Genomic DNA, 27,984 nt, shown 5'->3' with positions numbered 1-27,984 from the left:
AAATTTCTCCCCCTGCATATGATCCAGATTCTACCATCCCCTTCATATTTGTGTCAATCTGAAAATCTCTAATTCCACTATTGTATTTGCTTCTACAACTATCCCTGGCAACTTGTTCTAGGCACCCACCGCCCTAAGTATAAAAATAAAACTTGCTGCCTACATCTCTTTTAAACCTTCTCCCTCTTAATGTAAATGTATGTGCTCTAGTTGTCTTTCCTCCAAGATAACCACTTGAAAAAAAGTGTTCACCGAGGCTCTGGCAGAGTATGGCACACACAAAAAAAATGTGCTCTAGTGTTTGATATTTCTATTCTCAGTTCAGTGGAGGTAGAGTGTGAAGAAAGACTCCAACTGCCTACCCTGTCTATGCCTCTCTAATTACAAACTTCTATCCGGTCTTTCCTCAGCCTCTGACAAGCCAAGTTTGTCACATTTTTTGTGGCTGTGACATTTATTCTGAATTCTGCTATTGTTTTACCTTGTACTACTCATGAACAGTGTAATAAATAGTATGCAAGCCAAGCTTTAAATTGTACCTCTGTATATGTGATAAAAATAAACCAAGTCCAATCTTTCCTTTATAGCTCATACATCCTAATTCAGGCTGCATCCTGGTTAAGGCTCTTCCATACTCTTTCCAAAGCCCTAATGCTCTTCTTGTAATGGGGCAACCAGAATTGCATACAATACTTCACGTGCAGCCTGACCAGAGTTTTACTTACTCGCAACACAACTTCTTTACTCTTACACTTAGTGCCCTGACAAATGATGGCAAGCATGCCATATGCCTTCTTTACCAAGCTGTCTACTTGTGTAACTACTTACAGTGAGCTGTGGGCTTGACTCCAAAATTCCACTGGACTTCAATGATGTTAAGGGTCCTGCCATTAATTGTATACTTTCCCCTTACATTTGACCAAAAGTGCAACACCTAACACTTGCTCCGTGTAAACTTCATGTACCATTTTTCTTCACATATCTGCAGCAGATCTATAGTTCCACTGCATTCTTTGACAATCTTCTCCACTGTCCACAACATGACCAGTCTTACTAACTCATCCATCCATATTTTCATCAAAGTCATTACTCTATAATATACAAACAGCAGAGGTCCCAGTTCCCCTGGAACACCACTAGTCATAGATAGTCAGCCAGAACTTATATCTTTCCACTACTACCTCTGTCTTCTATGGACATTCTGAATCCACGCATCTTTATCTTCTGGAACAGCTCACCATGAGGAACCTTGTCAAATGCCTTTCTAAAGTTATGAAGACAACATCCACTGTTCTAACTTCATCAATCAACTTTGTTCACATCCTCAAAAAAAACTCAGTCAAGTTTGTAAGATATGACCTCTGCTGCACAACATCGTGCTGACTGTATCTAATCAGACCATGGTTTTCCAAATGCTCAAATTCTATGCCCAAGAATCCTATCCAAAAGTACCATGGCCTTTTCCTCTGATTCCAAGCATAAATTCAAAAAAGTTCATTTATTTTTAAAGTATGAATGCAGTATACAACTCTGTGATTCATCTTCTCTAGATAGCCATGAAAACCATGGAAGTCATTCAAAGCAAAACATCAAGCCCCCTGCACAAAAAAAGCGAATCTCACAAACAGCAACATGATCATCAACCCCCTCCACGTGGAAAAAAAATTACACAAACTGCAACACGGTCATCAATCACCCCCATGCAGTAAAACAAATCACGCAAACGGCAACAAGAACAAACAAAAACACAGAATGTAAAAAACATCTAGCTGGAAGAGACCAATTTGAAATACAGTCCACAGTCCAATCCATAAATCGCGAAACTTCAGTAACATTCTCTGACTCCATCGAGGGAGAGAGAGAGAGAGAGACCACTCGAACGCAGAGGCCTCCCCTCAGGAGCAACGAGCGATAGGCCGTCACACACAGGCACCTTCTCCGGCAGCAGCGAGCAAGAGGCAGGTAGGTGGCATTGAATATTCGCTTGCTTGCTACATTTGATTCGATGTTTCAATCTTCCTTGGTGCTTTAATTAGCCAGAAACAGAGTCAATCATGGTCTCTAAGCTTCTTCACCTTGAAACTGCTCGCCTACTGGAATTGTCTCCGGACAGCAAAGCGTTAGATCACTCAATTGATCTCCAACTTTAAGTCACAGGTTCCTACAGTTCCAAAAATCCATTTAACATAGGACATAGAATAGTACAGCACATTACAGGCCCTTCGGCCCACAAGATTAAAAGAAGATGCAGAAGTGAAATAAACAGTTCCTGGATTACATTGGCCGAGGAGGTGTTGTTTGCTGGTGCCATCTTGTCTGTAAGGTTTCTCCTTTATCTTTGAGTGCTCTTACCTGCTCCCTAGTTATCCCCTTGCTTTTAATGGAAGTGTAAAATGTCCTGGGATTCTCTTTAATCCTAGTTGCCAACAGCCTTTCACTCTTCTTTTGGTCTTCATAATCCCCTGCTTGAGCTCTTTCCTGCTAACATTAAGTGCCCTCAAGTGCCCTGTCTAGTTTTAGATTGCTAAACCTTGGACATACTTCCTTTTCTTTCTGATTTAATTTACAACCTCTCGTCATCTGGGGTTCCTTTACCTTGATATCCTTGTCTTTTCTCCTCACTGGTACATTCAGGTCCTGAGCTGTGAATGGCTTCCATGTGTCAGACGTGGACTTTCCTGATTTACAGCTGCTCCCAACTCACACCCTGTAGCTCCTGTTTAATAAAAGTTTTAAATTGCGCTCCCCAGTTTAGCACATTCCCAGACATATCCTTATTCATAATATCTTAAAACTTAAGGAGGTGCAATCACTATTCCCAAAAAAAGCACTCCCACTGAAAGGCCAGTCACCTGGCCAGGATCTTTTCCCAAGTCAAGGGCCAGCATGGTTCCTCCTCTAGTTGGACCACCTATGTTCTACTTGAAGAAACCCTCTTACATGTCCCAAATAAACTGTACTACATCCAAGCTTCTTGCACTAAGGAAGACCCAGTCAATAGTGGGGAAGTTAATGCCACCCACTCTGACAACCTTGTTGCTTTTACATCCTTATCTGTCTATATTACCAGATGGTACGGCAGCACAGGTGGCATGGTATTGAAACAGTAACAGACGCAAAATACTGGAGGTACTCAGCAGGCCAGGTAGCATCTATGGAAAAAATTACAGTTGATGTTTTGGAATGAGACCCTTTGTTAGGACCCCTGGCCTGCTGAGTTCCTCCAGCATTTTGTGTGTGTTACCTGGATTTCCAGCATCTGCAGATTTTCTCGTTTGGTTTTGAAGCAGTTAGTGTTACAACTTACAGTGCTAACGATCTGAGTTCAATTGTCACCGCTGTCTGTAAGGAGTTTGCACATTCTCCCCATGACTGTGTGGGTTTTCTCCGGTACTCCGGTTTCCTCCCATGCTCCAAAGACGTACAGGTTAGGATTATAAGAGATGTGGTGCCAATGCATGGTAACACCTGCATGGTGCTCCTAGCACACCCTTGGACTGTGTTGGGTGTTGACATAAACGATGCATTTCGCTGTATGTTTCAATATACATGTGATAAGTAAAGCTAATCTTTCTCTCTCTTTTTACCTGCTTTTCTTCCTCTAACCCTTTCACTTGCTGTTCTGCCCATGAGGATATTGCTTCTTCTCTACTTAAGGAGACAATTTGTCCCTCTTGTACAGGTCGCATTTGCCTGGGAAGAGGATCCATAAATCCAACTGTCCACGTATGTGAAGCACTCCTTCTACACGAGGTCCTCAGCCAGTTATTAAACTGCATGGTCTTATTTTTTTGGCTCACTAGCAGATGGAGCAAATTGTAATCCCGAAATTACACTTAAAGTACTTGTTTTTTTTTAAAACAAACTTTCTAACTGGTTCCCCAAAAATCACTTTGCAGGCCCTCATCTCCGTTCCTGCCAATGTCAGTGGTACCAACATGGACCACAACCTCCCTTCTCAGAATATCCCATTCCTACTCAGTGACGTCTTGGACTCTGGCACGACAGAAGCAACACACAATTCTGGTGATTTGCTTGCAGTAACAGAAACATCTATCTACCCCTTATCCATCAAGTCTCCTATCACTAGCCTCTGTGTGATATCACCCTTCTCTGATGAGCCTCAGAGTCAGACATTGTGTGATTGATATTACTATCATTTATCCTTTGGGGTGTTTTGTTTTCGTGGATGTCTCTGTGAAGAGTAAGAATTTCAGGTTGTATATTGTATATATTCTCTGATATTAAACGGAACCATTTGAATTTGATCTGGCAGTTGTTGCTACTCTCTGAAAGTCACCACCTCAAAGCAGGATAACTGTTACTGAGGGGACATCTACTTTTATTTTTCCTGGTAGTCACCCTGCTACCTGCTGCCTATACCTTGGGTGTGAGCACCTCACTAAAACTCTTATCAATGACGCTCTCAGTATCCCCTCATGATTCTGAGTGGAACCATCTCCAGGTCCACTTCTTTGGCATAGTTGTTCAGGAGCTGCAGCTGAGTGTAGTCTAGGGACACTAGAAGTCTCCCTGATCTTCCACATCCTCCAGGTTTCGACTGTCATCCTGTTTACACCCAGCCCAAAGATTAAGGAATGAAAAGACCTTCCCTCTGCTCAGCCTTCTCATTGAAGCCTCTTAATCCTACATACTCTGAGTTCTCGACCACTTACAATAGTTGGTCTAAATAGACGGCTGTGTAACTGGGTGTTGGATTTCCTAACCAACATATCTCAGACAGTCAGAATACACAACCACTCCCCCCTCCCTATCATGGGTGCCCCCACAGGGCTATGTGCCGAGCCCATTGCTGTACACTCTTCTCACACATGACTACACAGCAAAACATCCGAGTAATCACATTGTCAAATTTCCTGATAACACGACAGTGGTGGGTCTCATCACCAACAACGATGAGATGGCATACAGAGAGGAGGTGGAAGAGCTCAAGGCCTGGTGCCTGGTAAGTAGCCTCTTCCTCAAGGTCAATAAGACAAAGGTTATTGACTTCAGGAGAACTTGCACCACTCACACCCCTCTTTACATTGGTGACATAGCAGTGGAAACTGTGAATATTTAAACTCCTGGGAGTGCACATCTCACACAACCTCTCATACTCCCAGGACATATTCTACACAGTCAAGGAAGCTCACCATTGCTTCTGTATTCTGAGCAGGCTGAAGATCAATACTCACAACCTTTCACAGATATTCAGCCGAGAGCATCCTAACATGCTGCATTGCAGTGTGTTATGGAAAATGCACTGTGATGGGCAGGAGGGCTCTACAATGGGTAGTTTTACTGGCACCAGCCTACCTGCCATCAAGGACACATATACCAAAGACACTTGCAAATTGCTACAGATGTACTGTGGGGAGCATTCTAACTAGTCTGGTATGTGGGGCGGGTACTACTGCACACGATGGAAATAGGCTGCAGAGAGTTGTAAACAGTCAGCTCCATCATGGGCACTAGCCTTAGAAGTATCCAGGATATCTTCAAGGAGTGATGCCTCAAAAAGGCAGCACCCATTGTTAAGGATGCCCATAACTCAAGCACTGTTCTCATTACTACCATCAGGGAGGAGATACAGCACCCTGGAGGCACACATTCAATGGTTCAGGAACAGCTTCTTCCCCTCTGCCATCTGATTTCTGAACGGACACTGAACCTATGAACGCTACCTCACTATTCCTTTTATTTATATTTCACACTACTTATTTAATTTAACTATTTATATATATATATATATATAGATATATATATAAAAATAAAAAACAGTAATTCATGTTTTTTTCTCTATTATTACATACTTCCTTTATTTCCTGCGGAGCATGAAGAAAGCTCACCTCTGTCCCAGGATACTGATAGACTTTTACCGCTGTTCCATTGAGAGCATACTTACCAACTGCATCTCAGTGTGGTATGACAATTGTCCTGTATTGGACTGCAAAGCACTCCAGCATGTGGTGAAAACTGCCCAGCGGATTATCGGCACCCAATTGCCCACCATTGAGAACATCTACCATAAACGCTGCCTGGGCAGGGCGAAAAGCATTATCAGGGATGCATCTCACCCCAACCATGGACTTTTTACTCTCCTCCCATCCAGTAGGTGCTACAGGAGCCTCTGCTCCCGCACCAGCAGGCACAGGAAGAGCTTCTCCCCTGAGGCTGTGACACTGCTGAACCTCTCATCACAGCGCTAAGCAGTATTGCATCTGTATTGTACTGTCTCAATCCTTTTATATTTGTGTGCTGTAGCACTTTTTTTATTCGCAGTTATTTTGTAAATAACACTATTCTTTGCATTTCTGGTCAGATGCTAAATGCATTTCATTGGCTTTGTATCTGTACTCAGCACAACGACAATACAGTTGAATCTAATCTAATCTAATCTATTGCTTCGTATTGCTGCTGCAAAGACAACAAATTTTACAACATATGTCAGTGATACTAAACAACAGGAATTCTGCAGATGCTGGAAATTCAAGCAACACACATCAAAGTTGCTGGTGAACGCAGCAGGCCAGGCAGCATCTCTAGGAAGAGGTACAGTCGATGTTTCAGGCCGAAACCGAAACGTCGACTGTACCTCTTCCTAGAGATGCTGCCTGGCCTGCTGCGTTCACCAGCAACTTTGATGTGTGTTGTTCAGTGATACTAAGCCTGATTCTGATTCAATGTCAATGCTCTCTCCCAAGCCAACAACCCCAGCATCAAAACCCTATTTAGTTGCCAGTTTAGGGTTGGCTTCATTGCTTGGATGTGCAACTCCAAACTTCCAACACAGACATTTTTATGAGCTTTGTTATCAGAGCAGACTATCAGGAGGAAAGAGAAAAAATGTACTATGCTCAAAACTTCCTTGAAGGAGGTGCAAATTTCCCAATAACTCCCTGGAACCTCTGATCTCTGACCACTCAAAATTGGGCAAGGAACAATCTGGATGAGAACAAAGGATCTGCATCAGGGAGCACACAGACGCCCTTCATAAGCAGCGGAAAGAGTATACTGCCTCACAAACTATTCTGTCTGTCCCATTAGTCACCACATTGGCCTAATTAAGCACCACAGAACCCACAAAACTTCTTATCCTTAATCCTAGTGCACTACCTAATAAAAAAAGTGCAGTTGCAGAATAATGCGAATCCATTTCAGTAATGTAGGCAGCCAGACTGCAGTAGCCTAATGAAAAATGCAACCAGATTATTTGTAATAATTTGCTAAGTAATGACTATTTGATAAATATGCCTGCAGAAAAAGAATCTCAGGGTTTGTTTGAAGTGATATGCATGTACTCTGATAATAAATTTTACTTTCAACTTTGAACATTAATACGAAATGGAGAAAATATTAAAACTTGTTCTAAGCATAAACTTAGTAATGATTTTCTAAGAAGCTGCTGAAGCAAAGCTACTAAACCTGAACTAGGAGTATCCAGAGCTGATATCAAAAGAATAAATGTATATTTTCTAATTGATATTGATAACTGTTTTCCCTCTGCACATTATTTTTAGACACATGTAAACAAATTTAAATTACAACTAGTAATGTATGCTTAAAATTAGCACATCTTTAATCTGGCAGTGAATTTCATTTTCCCTTTGGTTCTTTTTCCCCTTCTCCTGAATATTATCACGGGTACACTGACATCAGCTGTCCTCAACTATCACCAACACTGTCTCTGCAATGACCTTCAGCTATTGTACATGCCGGCTGCAGGGGGTGGTCAATACGGTCGTTTTAGATTATAGTGTTACAATTTATTGATCAGGAAGAGAATGACTACCCTTTGTTTCACAGGAACAATAGACAACTTGTAAACCAATTTTTGCATAGTAAGTCATATTTCTTTGTACAAAGCTGTGAACTCCACCTTCCTAGTACCTGAATATATTTAAACAAAATAGAAATTGCATATTTCATTATAACAAGATTAAAATTATCTAATTAGTCACACTCAATTTTCTAACACCTTAACTACAAATTTCAATCAAAGCCTTCATTTTTCTCTGTCTCTAAAGCTTGGCGTCAATTAGTTATTTCAATTCCACACAAATTGAAGTGAACTTTCAACCCCTTTGTGGCTGAACTCTGAATGTGTGGTTGGAAAATTTCAGCATTCAATCTGTATTTCTGATTAATCTAATAGATAAGATCATGCAAATAACTATTCTATGATCAAGGGTTCCAGTGTCTTTCCCCGCCCCCCAATTATTTGTGAAATCAAGTTTATTTAACTTGAAATTAAGCAAGGTTCTTTCAGAAAAATGAGATTGATTTTTAAGAACTTACTTAATTTGGTCAATTACTGCTTGTTTTTGAAAATTTCAATTAAGAGACCTCTATTATAAATATTAGATATTTAAAAGAATCTTTAGATAGAAGAACATGGCAACTATTTGATTTTTGAACTTTTGTGTCATTTTTATTAAATTTTTTGCCTTGTTAAATTAGAGGACTTTAAACAACATAACTCACACAGTGCACTTGGGAGGTTTCCACTTCCATTAAGAAATTGTGCAACCTAATTCAAAACCCTCAGCCATTAACTTAAGCAGAACATTTCCAATTAACTGTTTAATTACAGGGTTATGAAAGCAGAAACCAACAGATGACGAAGGCAGTGCTTGCTTATGGTGGCCGCAAGATCTGGTGAGGAAGCTGCTGATAGATACTGATATGTTCTCCTCAGCTTTCAACATGATCCTGTTCCTGTTGTAACCTGGAGAGTTTGCCATACAGCTTGCCTGGCAATATATTTATTGACCAACCAAGAACATCGTGTAGTTAAACTAGGCTGTTTAATTAAACTATACAGATATTCCAATAGGACAGTAGATGTCTGCAGCCCCAGAGCAGTCAGAAAATCCATCCCACCAGTCTTCCATACAATTTTTCATATAGTCAGGCATTTATAAAGTGGGGAGGACCTGTATAGCATACAGTGCAAACTCAAGGGCAGATGGTTTAAATGACAAAGGTGAGATGGGTCACATTTCCTTGTAGGCTGTAGGCTCATTATACCACCAGTTCCCAAACCAATGCCTACTTAATCCATAACCTATTGTCCAATTGATAGTCCTTATTTTCAGAATTACCTCCTTCCCCCATGCCCACATCATGGCATCATCATCCAACATTTTCATCAAATTATTATTGAATTCTTCAGATATTGCTGATTCCTTGTGTAATAAACCCAGCAATCCATCATAACCCCTAAACAGCTTGAGAATTCACAGTCCCCAAGAATTCCTCTGCATATTTTCCCCAAATCTCCTCTCCTAGTGATCACCAGGTCTAATCATACTCTGCTGAAACCTCCCTCTTTGGTGTTCTCAAAATCTAATGATTTCCCTTTCCATTCTTCCAAATTCCTCCTCAAACCACTACTGACTGAGACTCCATTTCTGCATTGTTCAATCATGATCCTGTGCCAACGGCCTCCAGATTTTAGGGCTATCCCCATGCTGAAATGTAACGCAACATTCTAGTTTAAACAAGATCTCTCTGTGAGTAACACCAAACACAAAGACTGAATGAATGTTGTGCATAATACAGCCACGGAAAGAGTTACTGGCTGTAAATTCCAAAGACATCACATTAAATAGTTACATACAGTACACTCTCCTTCATCTCCCTGTAACCAAGTCAAAGAAGCCCAGTGGCAGTCAACCTTTGAAGAAAGTTTGCGGACAGACACTGAGAAACACAGCACAGAAACAGTCCCTTTGGCCTATTGAGATTTTGCTGACCATCAAGGACCCTTTTTTTTTCACTCCACAACATATCGATGCAGCTAGAGAGGAGGCACGACAGTGGCTATATTTCATTAGGGGTTTGAGGATACTTGGTATGTTAATAGAGAGCCTCACAAGTTTCTACAGTGGAGAGCATTCTAAATGACTTCATCACTGTCTGGTATGGGGGCGGGGGTGGGAGCTGCTGCACAAGATTGAAAAAAGCTGCAGGGAGTTGTAACTTAGTCAGCTCCATCATGGCACGTGTCTCCGTAGTATCCAGGATCCTGGACATCTTCAAGGAGCATTGACTCAAAAAGGCGGCATCCATAAGACATAGGAGCAGAAGTAGGTAATTTGGCCCACTGAGTCTACTCCACCATTCAATCATGGGCTGATCGAATTCTTCCAGTCATCCCCACTCCCCTGCTTTCACCCCATACCCTTTGATGTCCTGGCTAATTAAGAACCTATGTTTCTCTGCCTTGTATCCACCCAATGACTTGGCCTTTCAGCTGCTCGTGGCAACAAATTCCATAGATTTACCACCCTCTGACTAAAGTAATTTCTCTGCATCTCAGTTCTAAAAGGACGTCCTTCAATTCTGAAGTCATGCCCTCTTGTCCTAGAATCCCCTACCATGGGAAATAACTTTGCTATATCTAATCTGTTCAGGCCTTTTAACATTCGGAATGTTTCTATGAAATCCCCCTTCATTCTCCTGAACTCCAGGGAACACAGCCCAAGAGCTGCCAGACGTTCCTCATACAGTAACACTTTCATTCCTGGAATCATTCTTGTGAATCTTCTCTGAACGCTCTCCAATGTCAGTATATCCCTTCTAAAATAAGGAGCCCAAAATTGCACACAATACTCCAAGTGTGGTCTCACGAGTGCCTTACAGAGCCTCAATATCACGTCCCTGCTCTTATATTTTATACCTCTAGAAATGAATGCCAACATTGCATTTGCCTTCTTCACAACCAACTCAACCTGGAGGTTAGCCTTTAGGGTATCTTGCACAAGGACTCCCAAATCCCTTTGCATCTCTGCATTTTGAATTCTCTTCCCATCTAGATAATAGTCTGCCCGTTTATTTCTTCCACCAAAGTGCATGACCATATACTTTACAACACTGTATTTCATTTGCCACTTCTTTGCCCATCCCCCTAAACTAGTCTCTCTGTTTCCTCAACACTACCCGCTTCTCCACCTGTCTTTGTATCATTGGCAAATTTAGACACAAATCCATTAATACTGTAGTCCAAAACATTGATATACATTATAAAAAGCAGTGGTCCCAAAGCCAACCTCTGTGGAGCTCCACTGGTAACGGGCAGTTAGCCAGAATAGGATCCCTTTATTCCCACTCTCTGTTTTCTGCTAATCAGCCAATGTTCCACCCATGCTAGTAACTTCCCTGTAATTCCATGGGCTCTTATCTTGCTAAGCAGCCTCAAGTGCGACACCTTGTCAAAGGCCTTCTGAAAATCCAAGTACACCACGTCTACTGCTTCTCCTTTGTCTACCCTGCTTGTAATTTCCTCAAAAAATTGCAATAGGTTTGTCAGGCAGGATTTTCCTTTCAGGAAACCATGCTGGCTTTGTCCTATCTTGTCACGTGCCTCCAGGTATTCCATAATCTCAACCCTAACAATCCATTCCAACAACAACTCAACCACTAATTTCAGGTTAACAGGCCTATGGTTTCTTTTCTGTGTCAGGCGATCAGGTCCATGGTTTCTTTTCTGTGTCAGGCGATCAGGTCCATGGTTTCCTTTCTGTGTCAGGCTAACAGGCCTATGGTTTCTTTTCTGTGTCAGGCGATCAGGTCCATGGTTTCCTTTCTGTGTCAGGCTAACAGGCCTATGGTTTCTTTTCTGTGTCAGGCGATCAGGTCCATGGTTTCCTTTCTGTGTCAGGCTAACAGGTCGATGGTTTCCTTTCTGTGTCAGGCTAACAGGTCGACGGTTGCCTTTCTGTGTCAGGCTAACAGGCCTACGGTTTCCTTTCTGTGTCAGGCTATCAGGTCTACGATTTCCTTTCTGTGTCAGGCTAACAGGTCTACGGTTTCCTTTCTGTGTCAGGCTATCAGGCCTATGGTTTCCTTTCTGCGTCAGGCTAACAGGTCTATAGTTTCCTTTCTGTGTCAGGCTAACAGGTCTATAGTTTCCTTTCTGTGTCAGGCTAACAGGTCTATAGTTTCCTTTCTGTGTCAGGCTAACAGGCCTATGGTTTCCTTTCTGTGTTAGGCTAACAGGTCTATGGTTTCCTTTCTGTGTCAGGCTAACAGGTCTACGGTTTCCTTTCTGTGTCAGGCTAACAAGTCTACAGTTGCCTTTCTGTGTCAGGCTATCAGGTCTATAGTTACCCTTCTGTGTCAGGCTAACAGGTCTATAGTTTCCTTTCTGTGTCAGGCAATCAGGTCTATGGTTTCCTTTCTGTGTCAGGCGATCAGGTCTATGGTTTCCTTTCTGTGTCAGGCTATCAGGTCTATAGTTTCCTTTCTGTGTCAGGCTAACAGGTCTATAGTTTCCTTAAGGACCCCCATCATCCAGGACATCCCTGTTCCCATTGCTACCATCAGGAAGAAGGTACAGAAGCGTGAAGGCGCACACTGAACAATTCAGGAACAGCTTCTTTCCCTCTACCATCAGACTTCTGAATGGACATTGAACCCATGAACATGACCTCACTACATTTTTTGTTTTTAATTTTGCACTACTTATTTCATGTAACTATTTTTATGTGTATACACACACACTTAATTCAGTTTTTTTCTCCCCATTATTATATATTGCAATGTACTGCTGCTGCAAAGATAACATGTTTCATGACATGTGCCAGTGATATTAAACTCAATTCTAATTCCACTCAGCAGTCCCACCACCCTCTTAAAGATTCTCCACTAGGGCAATGCAGTGATCGGTTGCACAACTATAGAAGGCAGCTGGAGCTGAGAAACTCCACGCAGTCACAAGGAGACTATGTAAACTCCGCAGGGACAGCACCGCTGATCACACTTGAGCCTACGTTACTGGAGCTGTGAGATAGCAGCTCTATTTGCTGCACCACTGTGCCATCCATAAGCATTAGTACTGCTCGGAAAGACCATCCAAACATTGCTTTGGAAAAACACTTCGGAGTAAATGGTTCCTACAGGACACAGTTTGCTTGTAATTAAAACTTCGAAATAGGCTAATCTTCCTTCCTCAACGAACTAAGTTGAGATGATATCCGATTCTAGACGCAAAAGAGTAGGTAAGCTCACCTCTCACAGCTGCAAGTTTGTTTGGATCCAGTGACTTCAGCCCATACTGTTTGTTTCCCAGAACACTACTCGATACGAGAACCTCATCAGTGAACAGATTCCTGGCCAAATAACGTGCTGCTAACTTTGGCTGGGTCTTTTGACTGGCCTTCAATATAAATGCACCAGGTATTTTAACATTGCGCTTGGGATTCCCCAGAAATCCTTAAGGAAGACAGAGAAAATGAACTTCAGCATGACGTGATATGTAGTACCTACTTCTTTCACAAACAATCTGAATCATGGTCACTGTGACGTACAAGTTAAATTACAACTGTTGAGACAAATGAATCCAAATAGAATATTTTCCAGGAAAATCTGTGCATTAATACCCGACTTACACTATTTGCTGTGAAAGGATCTGCTGTGAAAATGAGCTAATCCTGGATTCTCCACTAACATACCAGGGAACTGTGAATCATAATGACCAAATAAGTTTAGTTAGAGTATGTCAGTACGTTTTTCACAACCTCCATATTTTTCAGCGGGTATTACTGGGCAGGATTCCTATTGCAGACAAGGACTTAGTGTAGCAGCAACTCCTGCCGGGACTTAAGCTCAGAAGTGAACCCAGGGCATGCCTGATATTGTGTCACAGCAACTGCTTTATTTATAATCAAGACATCGGATGGTTAATGTACTCTCTCACAGCCATTAATTCTTGCTTGACCTGTACGCATTCCACAGAAATGAACTTGTTCAATGACTGATTGCACTATGAAGTTATCCTGAAGTGTTTTTATTTCTACGCTTGGTGTGCAGATTCCTGTGATATCATGAAACACAACCTGAGTTTATGTTGCTTATCATTGTCATCTTGACCATGAAGTTCCCTATATGCAACAACTCATTTCACTGCATAACTTTATTGGTGAAGCTGTACAAGTTGTTCTTTTTAACCAGTAATTATATTTCCCTTCATGATAATAGATCCTTGAAATACTATCACCTGAAGTCAAAGTTATTGTTGTCTACGATAAAGTACAGTTGCAAGAAAAAATTTTGTGAACCCTTTGGAACTACCTGGTTCAACTAATTCACAATAATAGCAAACACAATCTGCCTAAATCAATAACACACTAGCAATTGTACTTTTCATGTCTTTATTGAACACATTGTTTAATCATTCACAGTCCAGCTGGAACAAGTATGTGAACTCCTGTATTTAATAACTGGTAGAACCTCCTTGAGCAGCAATATAACGGTCACCAAATGTTTCCTGTAGCTGCTGATCAAACTTGCACAATGGCAAGGTGGAATCTCACCATTCCTCCACACAAAACCATTTTAGTTCATCAACGCCTCCAGGATACCTTGCAGGAACAGCCCTCTTCAGGTCATTGCACAGCATGTCAATTGGGTTAAGATTTTTTTCTTCTTTTTAAACCATTCTGTTGTTGACTTACTCATGTATTTTGGATCATTGTCATGTTGCATCATCCAACTTCTATTAAGTTTTGGGTGACAGCCTGCCACCCCGACATTCTCCAGTAAAATGTCACGATACAATTTTGTATTCATTGTTCCCTCAATGATTGCAAGCTGTCCAGGCCTTGACAGAGCAAAGCAACTCCAAACCATGATGCTCCTTCTATCATGCTTCACATTTGGGATGAAGTTGTGGTGTTAGTGTGCAGTGCCTGTTTCGCTCCAAGCATAGCAGTGGGCATTTCTGCCAAAAAATTCAACTTTTGTCTTTCAAACCACATTTTATGAGTAATTAATGCAGAAAACCAATTAACCTCAAAGGGTTCACAAACTTTTTCTTGCAACTGTATAAGGAATGAGTAGCAAGAGGAGTGGTTGAGCCAGATAAAATAACAACATTCAAGACATTTGGATAACTATAGTCCAAATATTGGCAAATGCATGCATCTTAGATGGGCATCTTGGTTGGCATGGATGAGTTGGACCAAAATGCCTGTTCTAATGCTTTGTGACTCCATGACAAATTACCTAATTTCTCTTTTAGTTGAGGTGAAAAGTCACAAAGTAGACATTAAGTGCCTATTCATCAGAGATCATCCAGTTCTCTAAAACTGAATTTCACCTCAGACTGTATATATGAAAAATCCAGGGCAACACAAGCAGGAGAAACTCAGCAGGTCAGGCAGCATCTATGGAAAAGAGTAAACAGTTAACATTTCAGGCTGAAGGTCCTGATGAAGTTCCTCCAGCATGTGCATTTGTATATAGAGATAGTTTGTTTACAAATCCTTCCAATATTTTCCCATTCATTTGTTAGATGTGGGTGTAACTAAGAAGACCAGCACTTATTAGTCACCCAAAATGCCTTTAAAAAGGTGATGATGAACCATTTTCTTTAACTACTGTAGTCCTCCTAGTAAAAATACTTCCACAGTGTGTTGGGTAGGAATTTGACCCAGCAATGAGGATGGAACAATGATTAGCTATCCAAGACAAATATCTTGAAAAATTATATGAACAATTTTGAAGAAAACCTGCAGGTGGTGCTTTTCGCATGTACCTGCTACCCTTGTGCAAAGTGGTAGAGGTTGAGGATTTGGGAGATTAAATTTGCTTTGGAGAGTTGCTACAGTGCATATTGTAAATGGTATGCACTGCAGCCCAATGGGAAAGTGATGGAGGGAGTGAATATTTAGGATGATGGATGTAGCACCTTTCAAGCAGACTGAATTGCACTGAATCTCTGCACCATTTTGTTGTCTTGCACTCTTCGCTGTATTTATTGTAGCATTTTTTTTTGTTACCAAATATACTGTTTATTCTGTGAGCTTCACATGATCAAGGAATTTCATGGCACCCTGGTGTATGAGACAATTAAAAAGGTAATTAAAGTTCCTTGGAGAGATACATGGAGAGGAATGGTTTAGAGGGAAATGGGGCAAACAGAGGCAAGTGGAGGTAGTTTAAATGGGAATCTTGGTTGGCATGAAAGGCTCCTTTTAGTGCTGTATGACTCCAACAAATTAACATAAATCTGAGATTTTGATGTTCCAGCATCTTTTATTTTAACTTATCATTTTTGTCTTCACTTTCTGCTGCAAGGGCTTCTCATAGAGTGGTGAGGCTCTGGCATTATTTACACAGGAGGGTGATGAAGGCATATATTTTTGAAAGATCTGGGAATTGAGTATTATGGAGAACTGGCACAGAAGAGAAGATGGGGCAAAAGTGTGATGATCATATTGATTGGCACAGCTGGCATGAGGGGCCAGGAGGCCTTTCTCCAATTTTCCTGGGTTCTTTTGTAATCTCAGCAAAATCTCTTTTGGATCTTTGCTCATTACATCAGGCAGAACTGATTTAGCACTTGAAAAGATCATTTTGCCTGACTATGCCTTGAGCATTCCTCCAGCATTATACGCAAAGCAGTGGAGGAACAAAAGGAATTGCAAGCAAATGAAATATATTTATTGATTGATTGATTGAATGACATACTGCGTGGAATAAGCCCTTCCGGCCCTTCGAGCCACACCGCCCAGCAACCCCTGACTTAACCCTAGCCTAATCATGGGAATATTTACAATGACCATTTAACCTATCAACTGGTACATCTTTGGACTGTGGGAGGAAACCAGAGCACCCAGAGGAAACCCATGCGGTCACGGGGAGAACATACAAACTCCTTACAGGCAGTGGCGGGAACTGAACCCGGGTCACCTATACAGCAAAATGTTGTGCTAACCACTGCGATACCACTGGTATCAGATATCAGCACTTAATTTGCTGGTTGCCTGTCAAGCACTAAATTTTTGACCTTCCAAGTTTGTTGGAGACACATCATGTACTTGTCCATTAAACAAATATTCAACAATTTAATCAAAAGCACTTCCCTTTCAGCACCAGGCATTGTGCATCTGGAACATGAATGAGCACCGTATTTTGTAGAAGCTGTCACTATACCTTCTACACATTTCACAAGTAGGCTTTAAATACCAGTGTTGCCTCAGGCTACTTAGGCCGGGAAAACATAGAAATTGCAGGTCATACAATGATACATAAGCCTCTGTATCAACAGTACAGGAAGTGAGCATCCCTTGTATATTCTAATTCCAAGCACACCATCAAGTTTTGACCTCTTGGCTATCAGCCTAAACACAATCACTACAAGTAAGATGTGATCATTGTAGGACACACACAAAATGCTGGAGGAACTCAGCAAGTCAGGCAGCATCTATGGAGGGGAATAAACAGGCAATGTCTCTTACTGTGTCTCCTCATCAGGACTGGAAAGGAAGGGGGAAGAAGCCAGAATAAGAAGGTAGGGGGAGGGGAAGCAGTACAAGCTGACCGATGAGAGGTGAGAGCAAGTGAGGAATAAGTGGAAAAGGTAAAGGGCTGAAGAAGAAGGAATCTAAATGGAGAGATCAGTGAACCCTGGAAGAAATGGAAGGAGAAGGGGAACCAGAGGGAGGTGATAGGCAGGTGAGGAGAAGAGAAGAGGTAAGGTGAGAGAATAACTAGATTGGGAAAAGGAAAAAGAAGGGAGTGGGGAGTAATTACCAGAAGTTGGAGAAATTGATGTTCATACCATCAGGCATCCTCTCACTGAATTTGGCCTCATTGTAGCAATAGAATAGGGCATGGTTAGACAGACAGGTTGTAATGGGAATGGGAAGTCAAATTTAAATAGGTAGCCACCAGAAGATCCTGCCTTTTGTGACAGAGTGAAGGTACTGGACAAAGCAGTCATCTAGTTTGCTTTGGGTCATACCAATGTAGAGGAGGCCGCACCGGAAGCACAAAATACATGATCCCAACAGACCGCAGCTGAAGTGTTCCCTCACTTGGACAGATTGTTTGGGGCCCTGAATGGTGGTGAGGGAGGAGGTGACTGGGCAGGTGTAGCACTTGTCACGCTTCCAGGAATAAGTGCTAGAAGGAAGATCAGTGGAGAGGGACAAGCAGTCATGTAGACAGCAATCCTTATGGAAAGCCGAGCTAGGGTGGGGGAAAGGAAAAGATGTACCCAGAGGTAGGGTCCCGTAGGAGATAGTGGAAGGTACAGAGATTGATGAGCTGGATATGTAGGTTCATAGGGTGTTAGGCAAGGACAAGGTAACTAGTTAATATTCTTTTAATGCAGTACTACATTTTTTAACAGATTGATTTAATTTACTGTTTCCATTTTAATCTATTCTTAAATTCTATTTCAATTCATTTTGGTATTTCTTGGTTCATAAACAAAATAAAATCATTCAATATCAAAACGGAACAAGAAACAGATGGCACAACTACCAGAACTGTTGTCTCACAGCTCCAGTCATTTGAGTTCAATCTGTCTGTGTAGAGTTTGCATGTTCCCTCCTACAATCCCAAAAGACGTTCCACTTGGTAGTTTAATAGGCTGCTCTAAATTGCCCCTAAAGTGTGCATGAGGGGTAGAATCTGGTGGGAGTTTAAGGAAATGCAGGGAGAATTAAAAAAGGAATTAGCATGATGGGTGCTTGATGGTTAAAAACACATAAAAACATAGAAAACCTACAGCACAATAGAGGCCCTTCAGCCCACGATGCTCTGCCAAACATGTACTTACTTTAGAAATTGCTTTCAGTTACCCACAGCCCTCTATTTTTCTAAGCTCCATGTACCTATCCAGGAGTCTCTTAAAAGACCCTATCATATCCGCCTCCACCACCGTCACTGGCAGCCCACTCCACACACTCACCACCCTCTGCATAAAAAACTTACCCCTGACATCTCTTCTGTACCTACTTTCAAGCACCTTAAAACTGTGCCCTCTCATGTAAGCAATTTCAGCCCTGGGAAAAAGCTTCTGACTGTCCACACGATCAATGCCTCTCATCATCATATACACCTCTATCAGGTCACCTCGCATCCTCCGTCGCTCCAAGGAGAAAAGGCCAAGTTCACTCAACCTATTCACATAGGAGATGCTCCCCAATCCAGGCAACATCCTTGTAAATCTCCTCGGCACCCATTCTATAGTTTCCACATCCTTCCTGCAGTGAGGTGACCAGAACTGAGCACAATTCTCCAAGTGGGATTTGACCAGGGTCCTATAAAGCTGTAACATTACCTCTTGACTCTTAAACTCAATCCCACGATTGATGAAGGCCAATGCACCATATGCCTTCTTAACCACACAGTCAGCCTGCGCAGCAGCTTTGAGTGTCCTATGGACTCGGACCCCAAGATCCCTCTGATCCTCCACACTGCCAAGAGTCTTACCATTAATACTATATTCTGCCATCATATTTGACCTACCAAAATGAACCACTTCACACCTATCTGCATTAAACTCTATCTGCCACTTCACAGCCCAGTTTCGCATCCTATCAATGTCCCACTGTAAACTCTGACAGCCCTCCACACTATCCACAACATCCCTAACCTTTGTGTAATCAGCAAAGTTACTAACCCATCCCTCCCCTGCCTCATCCTGGTCATTTATAAAAATCTCAGAGAAGGAGTCCCAGAACAGATCCCTGAGGCACACTACTGGTCACCGACCTCCATGCAGAACATCACCCGTCGACAACCACTCTTTGCCTTTTGTGGGCAAGCCAATTCTGGATCCACAAAGCAAGGTCCCCTTGGATCCCATGCCTCCTTACTTTCTGAATAAGTCTTGCATGGGGTATCAAATGCCTTGCTGAAATCTATATACATTACATCTACTGCTCTACCTTCATTAATGTGTTTAGTCACACCCTCAAAAAATTCAATGAGGTTTGTAAAGCACTACCCACCTTTGACAGAGCCATGCTGACTATTCCTAATCATATTATGCCTCTCCAAATGTTCATAAATCCTGCCTCTCAGGATCTTCTCCATCAACTTACCAAACACTGATGTAAGACTCACTGGTCTTTAATTTCCCGGGCTATCGCTACTCCCTTTCTTGAATAAGAGAACAACATCTGCAACCCTCCAATCCTCCGGTACCTCTCCCTTCCTCATTGATGATGCAAAAGGATCAGCAATCTGCTCCTTCGCGTCCCACAGTAGCCTGGTGTCTATCTTGTCTGGTCCCAGTGGCTTATCCAACTTGATGCTTTCCAAAAGCTCCAGCAAATCCCCTTTCTTAATGTCTACATGCGCAAGCTTTTCAGTCTGCTGTAAGTCATCCCTACAATCGCCAACGTTCTTTTCCGTAGTGAGTACTGAAGCAAAGTATCTCCTCCAGTTCCATATACACTTTTCTGCTGTCACACTTGATTGATACTATTCTCTCACATCTTATCCCCTTGCTCTTCACATACTTGTAGAATGCCTTGGGGGTTTCCTTAATCCTGCTTGCCAAGGGCTTCTCATGGCCCCTTCTGGCTCTCCTAATTTCATTCTTAAACTCCTTCCTGAAAGCCTTATAATTTTCTAGATCTCTATCATTACCTAGTTTTTTGAACCTTTCGCAAGATTTTCTTTTCTTCTTGACTAGATTTTCAACAGCTTTTGTACACTACAGTTCCTGTACCCTACCATCCTTTCCATCTCACTGGAACGTACCTCTGTAGAACGTCACGCAAATATCCCCTGAACATTTGCCACATTTCTGCCATACGTTTCCCTGAAAACATCTGTTCCCAATTTATGCTTCCAAGTTCCTGCCTGATAGCTTCGTATTTTCCTTACTGCAATTAAATACTTTCCTGACTTGTCTGTTCCTATCCCTCTCCAATGCTATGGTAAAGGAGATAGAATTGTGATCACTATTCCAAAATGCTCTCCCACTGAGAGATCTGACACCTGACCACCAATATCAGATCAAGTACAGCCTCTCCTCTTGTAGGCTTATCTTCATATTGTGTCAGGAAACCTTCCTGAACACACCTAACGAACTCCACCCCATCTAAACCCCTTGCTCTAGGGAGATGCCAATCAATATTTGGGAAATTAAAATCTCCCACCACGACAATTCTGTTATTAATACACCTTTCCAGAATCTGCCTCCCTATCTGCTCCTCGATGTCCCTGTTACTATTGGATGGTCTATCAAAAGCACCCAGTACAGTTAATGACCCCTTCCTGTTCCTAACTTCCACCCACAGAGACTCAGTAGACAATCCCTCCATGATTTTGTCCTTTTCTGCAGCCGTGACACTATCTCTGATCAGCAGTGCCAAGCCCCCACCTCTTTTGCTTCCCTCCTTGTTCTTTCTGAAACATCTGAAGTCTGGCACTCTGCGTAACCATTCTTGCCCTTGAACCATCCAAGTCTCTGTAATGGCCACCACATCATAGCTCCAAGCTCTAAGCTTAGTCGCTTTGTTCATGATGCTTCTTGCATTAAGATAGGCACATCTCAAACCATCAATCTGAGTGCATCCCTTCTCTCTCACCTGCCTATCCTCCCCTCTCACACTGCCTATAAGCTTTCTCTATTTGTGAGCCAACCGCCTCTTCCTCTGTCTCTTCAGTTCTAGTTTAAACTCTGCTCAATAGCCTTAGCAAACCTCCCTGCCAGGATATTGGCCCCCCTCATATTCAAGTGCAACCTGTCCTTTTTGTACAGGTCATGCCTGCCCCAAAAGAGGTCCCAATGATGCAGAAATCTTAATTCTTGCCTCCGCTCCAATCTCTCAGCCACGCATTTATCCTCCGCCTCACTCTATACTATACTCACTCTCACGAGGCACAGGCAGTAATCCCAAGATTACCTTTCAGGTCCTGCTTCTTAGCTTTTTTCCTAACTCCCTGTGGTCTGTTTTCAGGACCTCATCCCTTTTCCTACCTATGTCGTTGGTACCAATAAGTATCACAACCTCTGGATGTTCACCTTCCCACTTCAGGATATCGTGGATGCGATCAGAAACATCCCAGACCCTGGCACCTGGGAGGCAAGCTACCATTCGTGTTTCTTTCCTGCGTCCACAGAATTGCTTGTCTGACCCCCTAACTATAGAGTCCCCTATTACTGCTGCCATCCTCTACCTTTCCCTACACTTCTGAGCCATAGGGCCAGACTCTGTGCCAGAGGCACGGCCACTGTGGCTTTCTCCAGGTAGGCTGTTCCCCCCCACTCCCAACAGTATTCAAACAGGAGTATTTCTTGTTAAGGGGGACCTTAAGATAGGCACATCTCAAACCATCAATCTGAGTGCATCCCTTCTCTCTCACCTGCCTATCCTCCCCTCTCACAAAACCTCTGTCTTCCGAGGTTGCAGTGTGACTACTTGCCTATAGCTCCTCTCTATCACCTCCTCACTCTCCCTGACCAGACGAAGGTCATCAAGCTGCATCTCCAGTTCTCTAATGCGGTCCCTAAGGAGCTGCAGCTCGACGCAGCTGGTGCGGATGTGGCCGTCTGAGAGGCTGGGAGTCTCCCAGACATCCCACATCTGACACCCAGTACAGAACACTGGCCTCACAGACTTACTTCCTATTCCTCACAAGTAACTTACCTCACCTCAACCCATTATTGCTGAAGCCCCGTTGAACTAAAGCCCTCCAACTCTGACTCCCTCTACTCCAACACCCACTCTATAAAGCTGTCTTCTTTTAAAATCTTTCCCGCCGGTCTAACTCATTGACGTCCACGCGCTTGTGCAGTTGTGTCTCGATCAAACCGCTGAGGAATAAACTGCCGTCTTTTAAATCCTTCCCACCAATTAGTATAGAGCTGGTGGGTGAAGGACCTGATTCTGCACTGTATGACTATGACTTTAATTGCAAATGCATTAGAGCCTGGGTTCTCTGATCGTTTTAGAGTTTGTAAGTACCTCCTGATGATCAGTCACAATCCTACAATGAGCAATCGAATTCAATGAAGGAGCACACATGTGAAACAAGTACAACACTGACTCAAGCTATTAAACAGGGAAGTTTGCAACATTCCAAACCATCCCACAGAGAAATAATCAAGAGAACCCTTAGATCTTTGTTACAGAAAATTGACATTTCTTTTCAAATTTTCTGTTTATTTGTTTTGGCCCAGCATGGTTATGGTTTTGCATTACTAGACTAAGGAAAATTTGTTCAAGCTATGTTACTTACTGAAGGGCTAACACATTTATCAATGAAATGGACAAAAGGCTGGAAAAATTCCAAATGTGCTCATAATAACATGATTGAACAGTGTAGAGATAAGCTCCCTTAAGTTCCAAATTATTAAAAAGTTTGAAAATTAACTCATTACATAAAAGAAGTTCCAACTTACCAAAGCTGTTCTTTGAAAGATCAAAAGAGGAATCTCGCAGCATCAGATCCCTTCTCAAATGCTCCAAAGTACTACAATGATCAGGAGATGAATCATTGTTTTGGAGTGCATGTTCTATGGGTTGAAAAGTTTTCTTAATTTCGAGCTGCTGAAGAACTGGGCGCTGACAGTGGCTGTTCGGTATTTTGTTCATTTTGTATGTAACTGGCATGGATTGCAGCCTCGGGCTCGGTTGCTGAAGGTCTGAGTTTAGGGCAGGTGGTTGTACTACTTGACCAGGTATGGCTGAGTTGGTTGGTGGCATCATGTTTTTGAGGATCTGTTCCGTGGAATGAAAGGGTGCTGATTCATTTGGCTTCTCTTCCACTATCACATCAGCAACATCTTCTTCATCCTGAATTATTATAGGATCGTTAGAGTAATTTGGCTCACTCTGATAAGAAGGGCTGGAGCTGGCAATTCTCTTCTTTCGTGTATTCCCGCTGGATTTCAGTACCATTTTCCTCTTCAGTGTCTGGTTATAACCATTGGAAAGAGATGCTAAAACTTGTCTCTACAGTAAAAGTAAGCAAATTGAATTAATAATTATATGCTACCTTAGATATAACAAGAAAGGCTGAACTCCTTCTCCTAGAAAATAGGAAGCTGAAAGGGGATCTTACTGATGTTTATGAAACCGTGAAAAGATTCGACAAGGTACTGAGAGAAAATGTTTCCACTTGTGGGGAGTGTAAAAACAGGAAATACAAATAACATACTAATGAAATAGGGTGCTCTAAAAAAGTATTCAGCCCCCACAACTATTTTCACATTTTACTGTCTCATTTTCTAAGTTTAAAATATATTGAAGGAGGATTTTTGAGCTAATTTACAAAACATTATGCATCATGTCAAATCAAAAGAAAAAAATCCATAACCTGCCAACAATTAACTAAAAATTATAAACCAAAATTGTGAGACGAAAAAAGTATTCATCCCTATTGTAATTACTACACTCACTTTCCTTAGGTGCAATAAATGCATTGCCTTACCAATTTACCCAATTTGCTGATGCACAAAATTGGAGGATCACCTGTTTTTAATTAATTCATAAGAATTAATACTCCTCTCTCTGTGAGCTTCAACAGTATTGCAGATTTTCAATAGACCAAACCAAAATGAAAGCAAAAGAGCATTCAAGACAAGTCAGGGAAATAATAATAGAGAAGCACAAATCTGGCGAAGGGGCCAAGACCATCTCAAAGTCACTCAGTGCAGTCCATCATGAAAACATGGAAAAAATATGAAACCACAGTCACAATGCCAAGGTCCAGCTGCCCCTCTAAACTTAGTTGCCAGAGAAGAATGACACTTGTACGACAGGCTACTGTGACGCCAACAGTCATTCTGAGTGAGCTGCAGAAGTCGGTGGCTGCAATTGGAGATGAAGTTCATGGCTCCACTATCTCTAAGGCCTTGCACAATAAGGACATTTATGGAAGAGTGACAAGGAAGAAGCCCTGGCTTAAAAAAAGTATATTTTTGCCTGTAAAGACTTTGCAAAGTGTCAATTAGAAGATACTGTAAAGATGTGGATGAAGGTCATGTGGTCGGATGAGACTAAAGTACAACTTTTTGGACTCAACACTAAGTGGTATGTGTCGCGTAATTCTAATACTGCACATCAGCCAGGTAACACAATCCCTTCTGTAAAGTATGGTGGAGGTAGCATCATGCTATGGGATTGCTGAATACAAAGAGATCTTGTATAAAAACATGTTAACCCCTGCCGGAAAGCTTAGACTGGGGAGGAAGTTTGTCTTTCAGCAGGACAATGACCCAAAGGACACTGCCAGAGCAACCATGGAGTGGCTTCAAATGGAAAAAATTAATGTCCTTGAGTGGCCCAGTCAGAGTCTTAACCTTAACCCAATCAAATTGTCTCTGGCAAGACCTCAGGTTTGCTGTCCAGTGCCACTCCCCAACCAAACTAGCACAGTTTGAGCAAGTTTGCAAGGAGGAATGGGGAAAAACTTGCTCCATTACATTGTGCAAAGCTAGTAGAGACTTATCCAAAAAGACTACTGGCTGTAATAGCTGCGGGAGGTGGTTCAACAAAGCACTGAGTAAAGAGGGATGAATACTTTTGAACTGACATCTCAGTTTTTGAATTTTTAGATTTTCATGCTTTACTTTTTTCTCTTTTTTTGGGTTCTAATGTGGGGGGAAAAAGGAACATGTGATAAAAATAAAAATACTCTGTTAAATTTATCAAAATCCCTGGTTGTAATACTCATTTTTGTGAACAAAGGGTTGGGGGCTGAATATTTTACAATGCCCTATAAAGGCCAATAAATATATTGAGGAATTAAGAAGAATATTTACTTGGATGTTAGTTAAAGCAGAATATCCAAACATTTAGGAAAAGCTAAATATGCACATTTTGCAGAAAGAAGTAGAAGATCAGGACAATAAAATCAGATAAAGTTAGGTTTCCGTCAACTTAGCAGATCAGGCAGTATAAGTGGAAAGAGGTCAAAGGCCCTTTGTTAAAATACCAGATTAAAAAAAATTAATTTGTAGAGAAGGTGGCAGGAGTAATGGACAAGATAAAAGAATATGAGATACGACGAGACCGGGAAAATATGGATAAATGGAGTAGTTAGAGGCTGATTATACTCGCCTGTATTGTGTATTGCTAAGTGAAGGGCTATGGGACACACTCAGCAGGTAAGGCTGTTCTAATGGAAAGAGAAAAAACTCAGCCTAGTTTACAGATGGATAGTTTCCAGCAGAAATAGCCAGGTGAATTCAATGGAGTCCAGAAGACTACAATCAACTAGATGGGGTGATGTTTCTCAAGCTGATATTGGGTCTTGTTTAAAATTTTAATTGTGCAGGAGGCCACAGAAGATAGTTCAGAGCAAGAGTGAGATGGGGAAGGAATATGACGGGATTGCCTCTGTGTACTGAATGCATTTGGTTTCTCTTGAGGAGATCACACTGTGAACACCAAAAGCACCGTACTAGATGGGAAGAAGTTCAAGTGGATTAAAACCTGGAAGGTTTTGGCTGGACCCCAGATAGTTGCAAGAGAAGAAGTGGGGTTGGAAGATTGAATCAGGGAGCTGTGAAGGGAATGCTTGTTTTGAACTGCTAAAATGGGAGAGGGAAGGGGAACAGATGCTTGATGGTGAAATTCTACTGGAGCTGTTGGAAACTACCAAGCATGACCTGTTAAATGTGGTGACTGTTGAGGATCAGGATATCCCTGCTCTTTCCCCCTTTCTTCCTGGACAGAGTGAGGACAGATGTGTGGAGATAATTGAGATGTGCTTAAGGGCTCTGGGGATTTATCTGCCTTCAATCCCTTCAATTTACCTAACACCACTTCCCTACTAACATGTATTTTGCTCAGTTCCTCCATCTCACTGGACCCTCTGTCCCTTACTATTTCTGGAAGATTATTTATGTCCTCCTTAGTGAAGACAGAACCAAAGTAATTATTCAATTGGTCTGCCATGTCCTTGCTCCCCATAATCAATTTACCTGTTTCTGTCTGCAGGGGACCTACATTTGTCTTTACCAGTCCTTTCCTTTTTACATATCTATAAAAGCTTTTACAGTCCATTTTTATGTTCCCTGCCAGTTTTCTCTCATAATCTTTTTTCCCCTTCCTAATTAAGCCCTTTGTCCTCCTCTGCTGAACTCTGAATTTCTCCCAGTCCTCAGGTGAGCCACTTTCTCTGGCTAATTTGTATGCTTCTTCTTTGGAATTGATACTATCCCTAATTTCTCTTGTCAGCCACGGGTGCACTACCTTCCTTGATTTATTCTTTTGCCAAACTGGGATAAACAATTGTTGTAGTTCATCCATGCAACCTTTAAATGTTTGCCATTGCATATCCACCGTCAATCCTTTAAGTGTCATTTGCCAGTCTATCTTAGCTAATTCACGTCTCATACCTTCAAAGTTACCCCTCTTTAAGTTCAGAACCTTTGCTTCTGAATTAACTATGTCACTCTCCATCTTAATGAAGAATTCCACCATATTATGGTCACTCTTACCCAAGGGGCCTCTCACGACAAGATCGCTAATTAACCCTTCCTCATTGCTCAAAACCCAGTCCAGAATAGCCTGCTCTCTAGTTGGTTCCTCGACATGTTGGTTCAAAAAACCATTCCGCATACATTCCAAGAAATCCTCTTCCTCAGCACCTTTACCAATTTGGTTCACCCAGTCTACATGTAGATTGAAGTCACCCATTATAACTGCTGTTCCTTTATTGCACACAGTTCTAATTTCCTGTTTAATACCATCTCCGACCTCACTACTACTGTTAGGTGGCCTGTACACAACTCCCACCAGCGACTTAGAGGTCAGCTCATTTAAATTTTAATCAATTGAAGAGCAGGTCATTTTTATTGCAAGTTGAACAAGTGGAAGTAGCAATTCAAAGACAAATCTTTACATTAGTAAAACATTGCTTGAAGTCTTGGCACAGGATATCCTCCAAGAAACTGTCCTTCTTAAGTCAAAGACTGCTCTTCATTGAAAACCAAGAGTTAGGCATGAATGGAACTGATACGAAGAGCAGTTTGTGGATGAGAAACAGGAGAATCCAAAGAGTAGGTGACTGAAGGACTCTGGAGATAACAGCATGGGGATATGCTACGAAGCCAGTGTGGATAATTCTCTAGCTATGACTGGCTAGATAAGAAAGAATTTAGAGGAAGGAATCCCAACCTGTGGTCTGCTGACTGTTCAATGATATTGGTCCATGGCATAAAAAAGGTTGTGAACCCCTGATTTAAAGAATGGAGACGTGGACTCCATTCTCAAT

General features: G+C 41.9%; 1 protein-coding gene across 2 annotated transcripts in view; it reads right to left on the bottom strand.

Annotated features, from left to right (window-relative positions):
• Positions 1-27,984, bottom strand: part of LOC134348133 (BEN domain-containing protein 2-like) — a 165,425-nt gene that overhangs the window by 70,001 nt on the left and 67,440 nt on the right. Inside the window, exons 7-8 of one of the 2 annotated variants that reach the window (XM_063051062.1) lie at positions 23,162-23,714; positions 13,018-13,221 (exon numbers count right to left, since the gene is read on the bottom strand). In XM_063051062.1, coding sequence (XP_062907132.1) covers positions 13,018-13,221; positions 23,162-23,714 — 757 coding nt within the window. The remainder of the gene's footprint in view (positions 1-13,017; positions 13,222-23,161; positions 23,715-27,984) is intronic. The other variant, XM_063051063.1, reaches the window with a different exon arrangement.

This window comes from Mobula hypostoma, chromosome 6, assembly GCF_963921235.1.
Source record: "Mobula hypostoma chromosome 6, sMobHyp1.1, whole genome shotgun sequence".
Lineage (NCBI taxonomy): Eukaryota > Metazoa > Chordata > Chondrichthyes > Myliobatiformes > Myliobatidae > Mobula > Mobula hypostoma.
Note: the sequence above shows the minus strand (reverse complement) of the source record. Positions and strands in the feature narration are given on the sequence as shown.